General features: G+C 45.3%; 1 protein-coding gene across 1 annotated transcript in view; it reads left to right on the forward strand.

The window, feature by feature from the left end:
• Window positions 1–331: 331 nt before the first annotated feature.
• The window catches only part of LOC148592565 (unconventional myosin-X-like), a gene marked incomplete at its 5' end in the record, with an annotated part of 45,521 nt that continues 28,584 nt past the window's right edge, over window positions 332–17,268 (forward strand). Inside the window, 10 exon segments of the mRNA XM_088534403.1 lie at window positions 332–379; window positions 381–450; window positions 922–1,014; window positions 4,765–4,833; window positions 5,689–5,771; window positions 6,600–6,708; window positions 7,649–7,729; window positions 8,729–8,853; window positions 9,956–10,070; window positions 15,084–15,190. Coding sequence (XP_088390529.1) covers window positions 332–379; window positions 381–450; window positions 922–1,014; window positions 4,765–4,833; window positions 5,689–5,771; window positions 6,600–6,708; window positions 7,649–7,729; window positions 8,729–8,853; window positions 9,956–10,070; window positions 15,084–15,190 — 900 coding nt within the window.

Below are 17,268 nucleotides of genomic sequence, written 5' to 3' on the forward strand. Positions count from 1 at the left end.
GCATAGCAAACTGTCCCTTGTCACCAGTGCTTCAGCTGGCGCCCATCTTTTCTGAAACAGCAGGAAGAATCTTCTGTTACTGCAAGTGCAGAAGCACCAGAAACTGAGAACAACTATAGTTTCTTAGTGCTTGGTGTGGAATTACCCCAATGACCACAAGATAAGCATCAGACAAAATCACTGAGACAAAGGACTGCCTCCTATTGCCATCTTAGCAGTGTATTGCATGTCCTATTTCCTTTCCTCAGGCATGGTAGAGCCTAACACCCACAAATCCCTTTTCAGTCCTGGGAAGGCCACCCTTAGCTACCTTTCTTCTCCTGTGCCTCAGGGAATTGAAACTTGCTTTTCATGTCTTCGTTCTGTTTGTTCTTGACTGGCAGGGAAGGGATAAACTGGGAAGCCATTGACTGGATGGATAATGCAGAGTGCCTGGACCTCATTGAGAAGGTGAGTTCTTAGCTGGGACAATTTTCAGGAATCACAGCAGCGGCTGCTGATGGTCTTGGGGACTTTCCTTAGGTCTCCTAGTGATAAGAACAGGTAGTTTCCTGATAGACCCTCTTCCCATTCTGAGCTGGCCAGAGTGGAGCTGTTCTAGCCTTATTCCTTGCTTGAGAAAGCAGATCCCTGCTTGTTGCTGGGGATAAGCTTAGGGAGCATGACAACATTTTAGATAAGGAGTAGGGTTTGAATAGAGCCTTAATGTGTTGTTTTGTTATTATTTTAATAAACAAGCTCTCCTTATGTTCTCATTGTATTTATGAGTGTGTTGGCTGACCTGCTTTCAGTTTGAGTTTTGTTGGGTATAACTAACAGGTTATTGCTCAATGTGTTGTCCAAATTTCTAATTCTTGGCTAGTTGCTGTGTAGTTAGAGCTTTTGCTGACTGTAAGAAGCCTGTCTCTTGTTTGGCTGTAGAAACTGGGTCTACTGGCTTTGGTGAATGAAGAGAGTCGATTCCCCAAAGGCACAGACAACACCCTTCTGGAAAAACTTCACAGCCAGCATATGGTAAGTAAGAAAATAACCCAGCAGGCAAATGATCAGTATGTTAGCCCCATCAGCATTTCAAAGCTGAAAATGAAGGGTTTGTTGATGTGAAATATGTGCTTTGAGCAGGAAATGTAAAATGCCCCAGGCCCAAGGCTGCACTGAACAAAGGTAATACGTGAAGAAACCTGCACATACTCTCTTGCACACACAAAGAGGGAGCCTATATGCCCTGGACTGCAGGTCGGAAAGGTCTGGGTGTGCAGCCTGGGCAGAAGGTGAGGTGCTGGCAATGGGCACAGGGGCAGCAGGCAGTGCCACGGGCGCAGGATGCCTTTCTCCTGCCAGCTGACTCACGGGAGGCAGTGCAGAGCTCACCAAATCTGTCTCCCGGGGCTGGGGACAGTCCTTGCCTCATGATTTTTATTGAAAGCTCTGTAATTGTTTCTAATTAATGAAAGTCTTGCCTCGTCTTTCTTGTATTCTGGACATGGGACTTGAAGGCTTTTTTTTTTTTTTAATGGATCGCAAAGTTATCCTGGGGACACAGAAACCTCAGTGAGATCACTGAAATAGTCCTGAGCTGTCTGTTACAGCCTGCACTCTATTCCTCTAAATAGTAAACAGTATGAAAACAGAGCAACTTAAGCCCTATAGAAGGCACTTGTGGAATCATTTACTATTTTAGTAGTAAGTTTCCTAGTCACTTAAACTTTCATCCAAGCCTGAGATGAAAACATATGAATTCGTATCCTTTATTAGATATTTTTTTCTTTTTACAGCTGGTACAGGTGCAGATATTCTCATTTTTTATACGAGTAAATTACTCTAGTAATAACACTGAGTGCGAAGAGGGTACAGTGGCAATGACTTCTGGTGGGCTACTTAAGCATAGTTTTGAGGAAATACTTGCCTTAGGCTTAAACTGATGTTTAAGCCCACTATGGTTTTCTCTTGTGTTACAGATTGAGGTAAATGAAGATCCCTGATTTACCTTTTAATTGCAGTCAATATTTGTATGTTTTTAATATATCACTTGTGTATTTTCTTTCTGGACTGTCTCAACCCCTTTAGTTTGTCTCTAGATGAAGAATTTTCAAAGCTCCTCTTTATTTATGCTGTTTATCTCTGAACTCCTCTAGGTCTTTTCTCTGTTCTTTTCTGAGATAAATAATCAAACCAGAGTGCAGTTCCTTTGGTAAGAAGGTACCTGTGGTTTACTGTACAGCAGCATGAGAATGTCAGTGTTATTTTTGCATTCCTGTATGCCCCACAACATTCTGGCTGCTGTTTTTGGTGATACCTATGCATTGAGTAGCTTTTTCATTAAACTGTTCATAGTGTCACCTCCGTCTGCTTTGAGGAGATAGCAGTTAATGTTGAACCCCAAGATCATATGAGAGAGAGGAAGAGTGCAGGGAGGAAAGACAAGGTAGACAGTGTGCTAGTGTTCACTGGTTTTGAAAGAGAAAATGTTCTTGGTACCAGCTGAAGTCTTTGGTGCAGGCTGGAACAGCACTAGAAGGCATGCTCTTGCTGTCCAGCCTGAAGGACCTCATAGCAGAATGGGCCCCCTCTTTGCTATGTTTTCTGTGGATTGCAAAAGACATAAGCAAAAATAAAACAAAAGATCTACCATGTCTGGAGAAGCCAGGCGACGGTACCAGAAATGCTGTAGGCATAAATGAAACACATGGGCTTGTGAGGGAGGAAGAGGAGAGATGGAGGCATGGCAGAGATGGTAACAGCTGTGTTTGGAGAGAAAATGAGGAAAGCTCATGTCTGGAACAAGATGACTTGCCTGGAAAAAGCGAAGAGCAAGGAAATGGGGAGGGAAAAGAAAAAGTTTAATTTTTAGTAACACTGACAAATTGTCAGGGTCATTCACTCCCCACTGCTAAGAGATCTTGAAGATGAAACACTATTGTGTAACGTCATACTTAAAATCTTCTCATTACCTGTGTCTGAGAAAGTGGGAAATGATATTAAGAAAGTTTCCAGGAAATTAAGCCTGATGGCACTATTAAGCAAATTAGTAAAACCTATAATAAACTAGACAGAATAAGTGGGCAGCTGAAAAAAATAACGTCCACATAAAGACCAATGTGACTTTAGAAGAGAATGTGCTGCCTTAGAGACCTTTTGCTTCCTTTGAAGGAGTCAAGAATCACTGGCTGAGGTGATGTGGTTAATCACTTTTGATATATCCTTCCACCAAAGTCTTTTAGCACAACAGGCAGCCCCACGATGAAAGAAAAGGTCCTTGCAGGCATAAATAACTGGATAGCAAACAGGGAACAGACACTGCAGTAAATGGACAGTTATCTCAATGGTGTGAGACTTGTAAGGGTCTGTGTGCCCAACACAAGCAGGCAGGTGGCAGTTTTGTGATTATACATTATGCTAGCTGGAAGGGAAAGGCTAGACTGTGAGGGGCTTTAGGAGACTGAGTGGGTTGTAAAATGATGGTGAAAATCAGCGCAGATAAATGTAAAATGGCGCACCTGAATGTCCCAGGTTTGTATTCAAAATTATTGGCCCTGAGCTGACTGCTGCAATTCAGGAGGAAGGCCCAGGGGTAATGACAGGTAGCTCTACAGAGACATCAGTGCAGTGCTCAGCACTAGTCAAAACTCTAAATCAAAGATTGAGAATTCCTAGGAAGCAAAAAGTATTGATCTATCACCATATGGATCATATATCAGCATGGATCAACGGCACTTCTATCACGGTATACAGCACTGAGCCCTTCCAAGTGAATAGGGGTTATATGAGACAAGGGAGAAAAGATCGCACACCTGAGACAGCTGCAGTGAAAGGGATAACGTCACTGGACAGACCCTGCAGCCTGGAAGGGAGACGGCTTGGTGGGATATATGGGTTTAAAAATCACACATAGCCTGGAGAGGGCACATGGTGCTCGTGACAGCCGAGCTCCAAAGCAACTGTGGTTCCCTGTGCAGTGAGGGAGCTCCCTGCCAAGGGACCCTCTGAATGTGAGAAGTTTGCGCTGGTTTAAGGCGACACTGGACAAGTATTTGGAAGAATGACCCATTTGGGGTTACTAACTAGGCATACCTCAGGAAAATAATCAGAGCTTGAGAGACTGTTAGGAGAAAAGCATCGTGCACTTGCCTTGTTTTTCCCCTACTCTACCCCTACTGGAGGCTGAATGGATCCTTGGTCTGACCTCATATGGCTGTTTATACGTAGCCAAGGGTCTTTGTACACAGCAAAGACAAATGAGAGAAAATAAAGCATCTGCTAAGAGAAAGAAAAGTGAATGTGGAAAAAGGGGAAGAATGGTACAGACAAAGTACAGGGGGGAGAAAGGTACAAAGCTTAGAGGAAGACAGGCAGGAGTTTGGTATGATTCTTTGACAAAGAAAAGATGCGTAGGCATCCTGCAAAGCTGCCATCTTCCCTGCATCCTGACCCTGTGCCTGCACCACATGGTTTGTGTGGATCCCAGTCTCCTCAGGTGTCAGACATGTAAGAATTAACATTTCATCCATGGCATGCCTGCCCAGCCTTGATTCTGCAAGCCTTTGCTCACATGAGAAATGCCTCGAAGGACTGGGTTTTTCCATCTTACTGAAAAAATATGTTTGCAGGTAACTGGAGCACCTGTGATCACACACTGCAAACAACTGAGGTCCTTGTCCATCCCAGCTTTCTCATAGTCACAGCAAAGTTCCTGACTGACCTATTAGTTCTGACCTGGCATTTTAAGAAGCCTTTTTTTCTTTTTCTTTCTTTCTTTCATTTCAGAGCAACCAATACTATGTGAAGCCTCGAGTAACAGATCATCAGTTTGGGATAAGGCATTATGCTGGAGAGGTAGGTGTTCATGGTGTATGTGTGAGATGCTTGGGCTTGTGATCCTAATGTAATTGGGAAGCCAAAATCAAGGCATATCTCTGAGCTGTGTATTGTGATCTCTGTGCTCCATACCAGAGCACAGGGGATGTAATGGGCCCAAGATGGCATGGCATGTGTCTAACTACATTCTGCTGCTTGGAATTTGCTTAAGGTTTCTCAGGAAACTTTGGTTTGAGGAAGAAACACCTCCTTATTTTGTTATTAATGTTCTCTTTCTTGGCCACTCGCAAATAAATGAAATCCAACATAAAATTAACAAGGAAGATTTCACTTTTGGAGAGGAGGGAAGAAGGCTACATGCCCAGTTCAGAAAGGAAAAGGGCTCCTAGCCTTCAGGGTTAAATGCTGCTAGGATTAAATGCTGCTTTCTGTTGTGGAAGGCTATGGAGCAGATGGGGGAAAGCACCAAGGCACCAGCGAAGGGTAGTCTCCTTCTGGAATCTCTTCTGATGAGCGTTAGCAGTGGGGAGGTCAGGGCACCGGGTGGCACAATTAGTACTTTCTAAAGTGAGTAGTTGAGTAGCACAGACCTTGCAGATGGTTTGCCCACCTGCACCCCAGGCAAGTCTGTGCAGCTGTTTCACTTGGCTCCTGTTTTTGATTTTTTTCCTGAAATTCATGGGTAAAAAAATGCTTTCCTGTTAATGAATGCTGAGCTCTAGAGCCCTTTTCTTGACCCCAAAAGCTAGGATCTTGGCACATGCCTGCAGCACTCGAGTGTAGCTCTGCTGGGGGTCTTGTACATTGGCATGTTAATGTGGATGTGCTTATGGCTTGTACTGCTCAGTTCCAGCTGCTCTGTCTCTTTTACAGGTACTCTATGATGTGAGAGGCTTTCTGGAGAAAAACAGGGACACCTTTCGAGATGATATTTTAAACATGCTAAAAGACAGCAGGCAAGTTTCTCTTACGCTTGTGAGGAAGCCAGGACAGACTAAGCCATATTCATGTAATAACCAGACCAGGAAAAGCAGCTGTTTGGTCCGAGCATCGGTTCTTTTCTCTGTGCTTGAGGTTCTGTCAAAGGAAAGGAGAGCTGCAGGAGTCAGTGGAGGCACAGATGAATAGCTTAGTAGTCTTGTTGTCACAATTTTGAAAAGATCTATGAAAGCATGACAGAAAGCACTACAGGCAACACTGGTTCTCTCCCTCCTGTCTTCCCCCTTTCCTTTTCTTCTTCATCCTGCTTCCCTGTCCCAACAATGGCAAATTTGTCTGTGAGTCAAGGCTCTTTGCCATGCTGTCAAATGCCTGCCTTTGTACAGAGGCTGCTTATTTTCCATATTTTCAATGCGCAACCTGTTTGTGTAGTGGAGAGCTGCCATGATGTGCCTTATCCTAATCCTGAGCCAGACTGAGCCCTCGCTATGGGCATTTTCCACAGTCTTTAACCCCAATGCTGCAAAGTGATCCTAGAGAAATGAGCTGAGCTTGATCTTCAGCAATGTCTGGAAGATGGAAGTGGGGCCTAACAGGAGGAGAAAGGTGCTAATTGATGCAGTGGATCCCATAAGTTTCTAAACAGTGGCTGCACCATATGCATCATGCGCCATGGTGCATGTATTGCATTTGGACCCCAGGCTGAGAAGACTGTTTCAGTGTGGCACAGCAGGAGCAAACGTGGGGTGTTTCACACTGGGATGGGTGATAATTAAGAACGAGAGTCATCTTCTCTCAGTTCCTGGGTGTCCTTCAACTTCTTTAATTCCTTTCCTCACCCTTAGGCTGGACTTCATCTATGATCTTTTTGAGAGAGTCTGCAGCCGTTGCAGCGAAGAGACGCTGAAGATGGGCACCCAGCGGCGCAGACCGACTGTCAGTTCCCAGTTCAGGGTAGGACGTTTTCCAAGAGAGCAGCAGGCTGCTGGGAGGAGCAGATGGGTAAAGCGAGGCCTGTGGCCAAGAGGAGTCATTCATTCTCATTTCTTGTCCAGCACTGAAAATGTGCAGGAATTTTGTAGAGCTAAAAAAAGACAGTGCCTCTGCCCCAAGGATTTCTGACTGGAGTAAAATGCAAGATGTTGAGAATGAGCAGGGTGGCAGAGGAAAAGAATAGCAAAAATATTTTGCTAAATGTGTAAGGCTCTTGGGGTTTTCTGAGCCTTTGTGTTGGTTAGGAGTTCAGCTAAGTGTACGTGTCGTTCAGTCCCCATCTTTTACAGGCATAGCGACAGGAGACTTCATAGGGCAAACCCCGCAGGTGGGAGTCTTGTCCCCAAGCCTGTCTGCAGACTTCTGTTAGGTTCAGACACTTAGTTTCCCATGTCTAAAGTTTGAAAGACTTGTAACAGTAATTCAAATTGGCAATACAGCTTGGAGAATAAAGATGGTCATGTACATGTAATGTTATTACAGTGAAGTAACTATGGGGGTAAGTTTTGGACAGGAAGGGATCTTTCCTGAGTTACTGAGGGCAGGCTCTCTGTGTTACAATTTAAAATCCACAATATTATGTGTAGATGAATCTATCTCATTTTTAAAAACATTTTTAAAAACAAGTTAAATTGTTGAAGGAAGAGGTTATCATATACTCCTTGTTTCAGCTGCTGAGAAACACTTTTCAGGCATGAAATGTCTTTTCATTATTTTTAATTTAGCATCTTTTTGTACTGTTACTTGAAGAAGAAAATGGGATAAGATGGATTTTGGTAGGCAGGATCAAAAGAAGATATCAGGAATGGGAGAGCTACATGAAGATCCTATTTCATCAAGTGCATTCCCTGTTCCCTTCTATAGTGGCTGATCCCTTGGGTTTTGTTTTGCTGTTTTTCAGGATTCACTGCATTCCCTGATGGCCACACTTAGTACTTCCAACCCATTCTTTATCCGCTGCATCAAACCAAATACAGAAAAGGCAAGTCTTTCTTCCAGAAAGATGCGTGCGTGCAACATAGACCCCGTGAGCACTCACTTGCACGAACTGCAGGATGCCTCTGCGGGGATCCAAACTGGGGATAAGTGCAGCTCCCCCTCCCCTTTTCCTTCTGGTCATTTTATGGTTGTGGAAGAAATGCTGCCTCCTCTTTGTAATCGGATGAAAAGGCTGTATGCTATGTCCCCAGCCCCATCTCTCTATGTACTGACAGAGCCTGGGTGCTGAGCCAGGCTTTGCAGAGGCCGCAGGTCTGGGAAAAGGGGTGACTGTTCCAGTTTACGGTGCATGCAGACAGTTTGCTCTGGAACGCAGGACCGGTGTGATAGGAAGCGCCTCCTGCAGATCCTTGGCTCTGAGACGGGGGAGGTGCCTGCTTAATAAGCAAGTCAGGGTGCTTGGAGACAACCTGGCCTGAAAACAAGTCTCCTGTGAGCCACGGCAGGAGGATACACTGCTAACTAGACTGGGTGGGGAGCTAGGAACAGATCATTTTCCTTGTGTATTTTGAAACCGTGTATAACATAGGCAGAGGAAAGCCTGCCGGGGGCTCTATGCCAGAAAAGAAATCTGCAGTCTATCTCCAGTTTTGGCAGTAGAAGGCCAAGAGGGTCTTCTGCATGACTGCAGAGAGACTGGAGCCAGGCTTCTGCCTTTTGTATGTGTTAGCATATTGAATCATTGCTCTGCTGCTGTGATCCAAATGACAACAGTCTGCAGACTGCTTTTTCCAGACTCTGCCCATGTCCAATTCATCCCTTATCCTGCATGAGGCAGTTTTGTGAGTTTGCTTTTCCCCTAGAGCCAAACTCCCCCTTTGTCAAATGAGATGTCCAAATGTGCTGGGTTGACTTTCTACAGGTAAATGGATGTAGAACCTGTAATGGTGTCTGCTCAGATAAGCAGTTGTCATTCCATAGTAATGCCAAGACTAGTGTTTATTCCATCTCTCTTCTGGTCTATTTTTGAATCCTTGCACAGGCACCGAATCTCTTCAATCCAGATGTGGTTCTGAATCAGCTCCGATACTCAGGGATGCTGGAGACAGTGAAAGTTCGAAGAGCAGGTTTCCCTATACGGCGTCTTTTCCAGGACTTTCTCAGCAGGTAATTGCTGTTGTTGCATCACATGCTGTGCCAGCCCCAAGCTATACAGTTTTATATGTTTACTCTCTCTGTAACTGCTGCTACTGATATGGATCATCTGTGGGATGTTTTTCTAACCATGTCCTTATTGCCCATATCACACATTGATCTGGGTGTCCTTTGGGGGGCTGCTTGCCTTTAGAATAAGAATGGAAAAATAGACAAGCAGTCCATTATTTTTCTAGCCTTGTTACAGATTTGCTTGTGAGATTTTGAAAAAGTCATTGCACTGTGTTTGTACTTAAAGTGTGGGTAGAAGTCCAGGACTTCATTGCAGCTGGTACTCATGAGACAGAAGTGGTTACCACATTCAAAACATCTTGATAGAGACCTTTTCTGTGACAGATCTGTGTTTTCCCTGTATGTCATCCTGGGCTCCCTGCTGGAATAGTTTTTTTGCATTTGATTCAACACTTTAAAAATATTTAAAAAAAAACATAGAAACTGTACAGCTCTGAAATTTATCGCAGTACTTTAGAACCTGCTTTGCAGAGGGAGACTTCACAAAAGGGCTCTAGCTAGGCAGTCCTTCAGAAAGAAAGCTGGTCATACTATATAAAAGGAAAATAGTGTGGTAAAACCTTTTAATCTGGCAGACTGATGCAAATTTTAATGGGAAATATAGTTGATGATTAACGCTAGAGAAGGAGATTACTTTTTAATTATCTGCATCAAAAGGATTCTTAAAGTTTATGGCTAAAAGGGACCATTGACCATCAGTTTCTTTGCATCTAGGAGTATTATATGCTACCCCTACACTGAACAAGATAACTTGTATCTGATGCTAGCATATGTTTCAGAAGTTGTTCTTCACCAAAAAACGGTGATGAATTTGTATTTTATTGCTGGGTTTACAACAGTAATTGTCAATGTGTTAGGAACAAATGAAGCTTGGGGGATAGAGGTTTCCAAATTGGAAGGTAGACTGAAGAAAGGCAGTCCCAGATGGGATCCGTCTCTGAGGAGGAGGAAGGACTGATGGAAGCAGGGTAACTCGTACCATGTTAAACGATGAAGAGGGTCCTTTCATGCATAATCTCATGACATTTTATTTGCCTCTTAGGTACAAGATGCTTGTGAAGGGGCTGAATGCCTCAGACAACAGCAAAGCTGTATGTGCAGGCCTTCTGCAGACCTATGACAGCAGCAAGAAACAGTGGCAGTTGGGTAAAACCAAGGTACTTCATCAGCGTGGGGCAGGGTAGATGAGGAATGGCTCCCTCCCTGCTGCAAGGGGATGCAACTGCATATGGGAGGTTCAAGTCAGTAGAAGCGGCAAAGCGGTGATGACCCAGTCAATGCTTTGGACTAGACCGCTGACCTGTAGCATCTCAAATGTTTCCAATATTATGTACCTGAAGCCTTTTGTCTAAAATGTTTCTTGTTGACCAATGCAGATCACTTTTTTGTTTGATGTGATTTTAAAAGAAAGGAGAGGAGGAAGTTTGAGAGACATGACAAGCGCCTACAGTTAGCTGTGGCCTCTTCTGTCAAACATTTCACTGTACTTGGCTAACTGAAGTTCTTTTAGGAGCCAGTGAGTTGCTGTTTGGTAGATGGGTGACTGTGACTGGGTAGCTAGATGGCCGGATGTGTGACAGCTTTCTGCTGTGGATGCTTAGCTGATGGTGTGTGCAGTAAGCATAGATATTTGCCTTCATTTTCTATGACAAGGTATCCAAATGTTTCTCCTCATTGCATAACTCAGGTTTTGTTTCTGTACTGGCAAATGTTTAACATTTATCTTTTCTACCCCCTTTTTTTTCACTCAGCTGGAAGTGTGCCATAATCTTTTATCTTTCATGCAGTAGAGAAGGAGCTGGGTGTTTCAGCCTGATTTTTTTTTTCCAGGCTTTGAGACAGCTTTACACATTAATAAATCCAAGTGTTGTAAGGTAGATCGCCGCAAAATCCAACCAGTGAGAAATTTGGGGAGTCAAGCTTTCTGCATAATAAAAGCAATTATTTCAAAAATATTCCAAAGTGGATGTGCAATGCAGACAGTATTTCTAAGTGACAGGCATTCAGTCTGTATTGAGAGACAGCAGCCAATGACCCATCAAACTAACCAGCACTTTTGCCTCAAAAGAGTAATCCAGAATATTTCTAGGGTCGCCATGGAACTAGAAGTGATTCTAGTGGATATTACATTTAGTTTGTGCAGCTCAGATAATAAGACTTCCCGTTTTGAGCAGTCATTTTATAGTAAGTGGATAGACTGTAATGTTTCTTAAGGGCTGAGATTTCTTTTTCCCCTTAGTTAAGTGCTGGGAGCCCAGTTGTCAGGCAGGGCTATGAGCCACGTGACAACCAAGGAAACTTCTGGCTGTTGTTTTGGGAAAGGGATAGGTTAACCTGCAGTTTCTAAAACTTTCCTTTGCGTGACTTTGCACGTCCAAAAAAAGGAAGGACTTATCACTTAGCCACATTTCCAGTCTGAGATTCAAGTGTCCTCCACCTCTGACTAGGCAAGTTGGACTCACTGCAAACCAACAAGCACTTCAGTCATTTTTCTCTCTGGCTAACCCACACTGCTCAGGAGACTGCCAGTATCCCAGTATTTTAAGCTGCTGTAGAGTGTGTGTGTGTGTGTGTGTGTGTGTGTGCATGCTGCAGAGCTGATTGTGCCTGGGCAGCTTTAGTGAGGATTGGTTAGGACTCATAAACAGGGAGCTTGAATTTTCTTAGTGTGACAGGAGATGGGGGATTGCTGAGTTGCAGCAAAGAAATGCATGCGAGCACAGACATTTAGAATATGCAGGGTCATTTATAAGCGTAGCTGGAGTCCAGGGATTACAACAAACTGAGGACAAGCAGCACATCCAGGCTCTCTTGAGACACAGGCAGCAATAGGATAATTTCTGTCTTCATTCCCTGTTGTGCAGCCTGAAGGCCTGAGGCCATATATACACCAGCATATATATGCTCTTTAATACTTTTGAACGCTTCTGTCCCAGAGGCTAAAAATTAGCTAAAGACCTATATGGAGGCTATATGGAGGGTTTTTTTTTTTTTTTTTAAATACATAAACACCAGCTACCAGCCAATGTGCAGAGCACATCAGTCGCTGTCCCAGAGATAAAGTGCCCTGATGTGCTCTTGCTGCTGCAGGTGCAGCTCTGGTACCTAGGGAACTGTGTCTGGCACCCGCTGAGAACTGACCTTGACTCTTGGAGCCAGAAGTGGCAACCGAAAATGGTGTGACAAGCCAATAGGGGATGTAACCTGGGAAGGAGTATAGGGGCTGGATGAAGAGCAAGGCTTACAGAAGGGGGAATACTTCCTGCAGAATGAATGGAAGGATAATTATATCCCTAGCAATTGTTTGGAAGAGGAAGGAAAAGACTCTGTGAATTAGTTCAGGGGATTGTGAAGCTTGGGAAAGGAAATAGGGGAGGAAGGGCAGGATGATCTTTGTGTTTTTCATTAAGAATAGAGCAGCTGCTGTGCTGGCAATTGTCAAATAAATGTTTACAAGAGGTATTGATGTATGAAAGGCAGGTTTTATCCAGCGGTGTGGTAGAGGTGAAGCCTTGAATTCAGATGGGCAGCGTGATGCCCCCATTGAGGGGTCCCCCCATTTTCACTGGGGATATGCTTGGATGGAGCAGCATTGAGGCTCACAGGTTCATGCCTTTCTCTCCATGATCCTGAACCTTCTGCCATACTTGACCATGCCCATGATGGATTTCCGACAGCTGTTTACTGCAGTACTTCTTGCTGTTTGAATGCATTTAACCGCTATTTTGCGGGGCCTTTTCGTTGGAAGAGGGCTCTGTATGTGACTATGTGGCTTCCAGGTCACGGTGATCTTCTGATTCCGTTCCCAATGTCATCCCTTAGGAATTTCTTAGGGTCACACCTATATACCCCTGTGTATAAGTGCACACAGAGCTACATTTCTGTATGCTGATCTACACACAAACTTCACACATGTTCATGGCTGCACTGACAGTGCATGCAGGCATTTAGGCCGTGAAAAACAGTCATTTTGTGTGCTACCACACTCTGATTTAAATCTTGGTCAGTATCTAGTGAGAGTGAATATGATAGAAGAAGCCTGTATGTTTTGTCTAATCACTCCTTCCTCAGGTGAAAATGATCTCATGTTTTCAGAAAGTGACCATGAGTTACAATGAAGAAACAGCCACATTCTAAGTTAGCTCCACAGCATGTCAAAGTATTTCTGTATTTTAATTTTTCCTCTTGTCATGCACAGGAGTCTAAAAACAACCAATAAAATGCCAGCAGGTTATAGCTAGTTATTTTTTTTTCAAGCCTCATCTCATTTGTGATTAACCCTTCACCCCCAAGCATGTTTAGAAAACTGGAACATAATAGGTGGGTATTGTTGAACTCTGAAAACCTCTTTTTTGGGGGGCAGTTTATTTTCTCTTCCTCACTGGCACAACAAAGCCTGTGCTTGTAATTGAAACACCGATGGACTAAATCTTTTTGCAACATGGTAATGATAATGGATTGAGTGTCCAGTGCTTGGCTAGTTGCTTTCTTGAAAAGGATGGGTGCTGCTTGTTTATTTAAATCTCCACAGTATTCAAGACCATGTCCAAATGTGATTGAAAGAGCAATCCCCGTCTCAAAGAGGCCTTTGAAAGGCTGACAGGGGAAGTGGATGCACACATGCAGGGAAGGATGCCAACTTCATGGTCGGAAGTACCTTGAAAATGAACTTCCTTTTAAAGTTACTCAGTAGATGGTTATTTAGTCATTTCAAAACAGAGTATTTCTTAAGACCATCTTAATGCAAACTGCACTCCAGGAGAAAGCTGAGCCCAAGGAAGCCAGTGGCGATGAGCACGAGCACTAACTCAGGGAGACGCTTTGGTACATGGTGGCTATTGGGGTATGGGGGAAAGGGAAGGAAGAAGCTTAAATAAGCACTGAGGCTAAAGCCAGTGTTAGAAGGGAAGATATACAGTGGCATAAGGGGAGGTCAGTGGAGAGGGGAAGACTAAATGACTGCTCAAATCCCTTTTTTATGGCCCCTCAGATAGCCACAGAAAACCAGTAAATTTGTAAGGAGTTTTCCCCAGCTAAGGGAACTTCTGCAGACTGGTGCTTGCGAGTTGGCAACCTGTGTTCATGGCAGCGCTTTCCTAGGGGAGCTGGCTGCCTTGTTGGCCCCAGCAGAGATTAGCCAATGTCAGGCAGGTCACGCCAGCACGGCCATATGGCACTGCGGCTGCCACTGCAGCTTGTACGGATGCAGCTCGGCCAACACTAATGCAGCCTGGGTACAGCTAACTGTACCCACCGAGCTCTGTGCAGGCTGCAGCTCTCCGCAGGGAGCTAAGGAGCAGAACTCCCTGCTAACCTCAGGCAGTGGTTTGAAGTAGTTTAGTTATGTCAACACGATCCATGCAAACCTACCCTTCTCTTGCTTGTCCTTTTGTCTCTAAGCTAGCACTGCCTTCTCTCATCAAAGCTGTAAGCACTCTCAAGAGGTTTGAATTGCAGGGGATGGAGGATGCTAGAGAAAAGATTAGACACTGAAGTACAACCACTAATACAGCAGTAACTTGGGGACCTCTCCTTCAGGGATTCAGTCTCCTCCAATGCGTGCAGCACTGCACAGTTGGTGAGCTGCAGTATGCTCAGGGTAGGTCCCGGCAGGACTTTAAGCTTTCCTGCTGCCTTCTGTTGTTAAGAGTACTGATCAGAATGTTCCCCACAGTCTAGAAATATAAATGCTCCTCCCTTTTCTTGAAATGTGGACCAGTTGCTTTGCAAAATATTTAATCATCGAAGTTGGTCTCCGTGCCTGCTGCAGGGAGGTACCAGATAGTGCAGAGAAAGACCCCAGCTGGGAAAGAGTTAATAACAGGCACAAGCCCGGGCTCTCCCCCGCCTCCCTCCTTTTTCCCCTCCTTCCTCTGCTCCCTCCCTCTCCCTCTCTCTCTGTTAAGTCTTGACCAGGGAGTGAAAGGAGGCGGGTGCTGGGCAGAGTTTGGCTCAGGTCCTTGCAAAACTTTTTTCCCGGTGCTAGAAGTAAAGGCACCCAGGAGGGCAAGGGCCCGGGCTGGCGCGGGTGCCTGCAGCAGAGCTGGCGCCAGGGCGCAGAGCGCAGGGCTCTGCACTGCTCACCAGGGGATGAAACCTCCCGGCTCTCCTCACCGGGACTGACTCTTTCCTCTCTTTGTGTTTATTGAAACTCCTCCCCTTGGCGTCAGGTTTTCCTGAAGGAAGCTCTTGAGCAGAAGCTGGAGAAGGATCGGGAAGAGGAGTTGAGGAAAGCAGCTATAGTCATCCGGGCCCACATCTTGGGCTACATGGCAAGGTCAGTGCTGTGGGCTGCCCCCCCATCCCTTTGCTTGCGTGCCTGAGATCACCCTGACCCCTTACTTTGCTCTCGGGTCTCCTTGCCACAGCTTCCCCCCTCCCTGCCTTTACTGCAAGGGCGAGCAGCAGCATCTGCCCTCTCCTCTGCTGGTACCAGTTCTGCCAAACCCCTGCTGTTCCTGTGCCACCTCTTCTTGAATTCTGCACATGCCTGCACCTTCCCTTATGATCTGCTCAACAGGCTTCTGCAGGGACCTCTGTACCCACTGCCTGCCTCTGAGGGCACCTTTTCCTTGCCTTCAGGGCGTTCCAGGCTGGGCTCCACCTATGCTTTGGGTCCTCTCCTTTCCCTTATGTCTGTCAACTCTATTTACTGCTCCCCCTGCATATTGCTGCTTCTTCCCTCCCAGCTCTGCCTTTGCTCACACTCTTTCCTTGCCCTGCCTGTTTGCCTCGTGATCTCCCTCTCCTTTTAATTAACTCTTCAAAATTGGGTTTTGGCCAGCCTTGCACCCGTAATCTCCTCTCAGCCGCTCCCTTTTGCACCTGACCAGGGGAGGGCTGGGAGAGCCAACTGCAGACAAGCCGCCCCTCCTCTGCCCCCTGCAGCTGCCTCCTTAGTGGCTGTGGCACGCACACTTAATCCCGAGGAGATGCTCTTTCCTGGCTGGTCTCTGCTCCAGACACCTGTCAGTCAGGGCTGTGAGGAGGTGACATCCCTGGCTGGCAGAGCTGTTTCTGCAGCTCTTATTAGAGCTCCCATTTCACCCGTTTCATTCTGCTTTGGGAAATGTGTTAAAAAGGTTTTACCCTGCCTTGCCAGTGTGGCATATCAACAGAATACACACCAGTCCTGGAAGCTTTTATTCATTTATTTATTTCCCCTTTGGAGGACAAATGAGCTTGTTTGTACATGAGATTGCAAGTTCTTTGTGTCAAGGCCTGTGCTCTATTTTACTTTGTGTTTAGCATTTGGAGAAATGGGTAAGCGTTTACATGCACAGAAAGATTGATTTTTCTGGGGAACATCACTGCAAGTAAACTCTGTTTTTGCTTTTCTGAGTTCCTGGGAAGGTAACTACTGGCTTGTAGGGCTGTGACAGAGATAGCATTCATCCTGGCTAGAAATCCTGTGGCCTTCATTCTGCAGATCTGGATTCCTTGTCCCACATGTTGTTCTTCCAGATCTCATCCTCAGAAAAAGCCATGTTTGTGCAGCCAGAGTGGAAATCCTCCCAGAGCAGCTGGAGGCAACTGGGCTTTGCAGGAGAAGAGAGCAGGGAGTGAGAAAAGAGCAAGGAAGAGAGCCTGGGACTTTTCTGTGAAGAGTTTACAGTTGCACTGCACCGGTGTTGGGGAAGGTCTAGTGGGCAGGAAATCATCTGGGCAACTGGCGAATGCTTTGGGCAGTGCTGCCTTAAGTTCGATACCGTTTCTGTTAGTCTTGCAAGAAAAAAGTGTCGTTTGGGCTCATGCAAAGTACGCTAGCAAAGAGATACATGTGCCATAAGAAGGATTTTACTGATCTTTCCTTTGTGAGCATGTTCGGAGAGCTTGAGATGCAGCTGTTAGAGATGGATAGTTTGCTTTGCTCTTTCTCCCAGCAGCCTAGGGTTCCTTGAATGGTCACTAAAGTGGAAGATAAGAAAATCTAGACCATGCAAATGACCCTGTTATCTGTAGCAAAACCATGGAATCCTGAGTTGCAGGTAACAGCCTTACCAGCTAAAATGCGCAAAACCATTCTTAGGGTTGCAGGGTCAAAGAAGAATATTTGGTATAAATTTGTCAGCGTGTCTGGATCCTGTCAGTCTTTATTGCTTAGGATAAGAAAGTGATAGGAAATTACTTAATAGCGATGTGGTCTGTGGTCCTTGGAGATACAACTGCCAACTTTAGTTCATCAACGGCATAATTAATTAAATTCCAAAGGCAGCACTGGAGCTAGCAGACGTGCTGACCGCTCTTGTGATACATGGTCAGGATGTCTCCAACTTCTCTATGGGGGCTGCAGGCTGAATTTGTTTGGGCAGTGCAGGAGGGAGAGTAGAAGGCTGTACATGAGGAGTCAAGCAT

The sequence above is a fragment of the Tinamus guttatus genome, unplaced genomic scaffold, assembly GCF_059628265.1.
Source record: "Tinamus guttatus ecotype Peru unplaced genomic scaffold, ASM5962826v1 Tinamus_guttatus_pri_ptg000553l, whole genome shotgun sequence".
NCBI classification, from domain to species: domain Eukaryota; kingdom Metazoa; phylum Chordata; class Aves; order Tinamiformes; family Tinamidae; genus Tinamus; species Tinamus guttatus.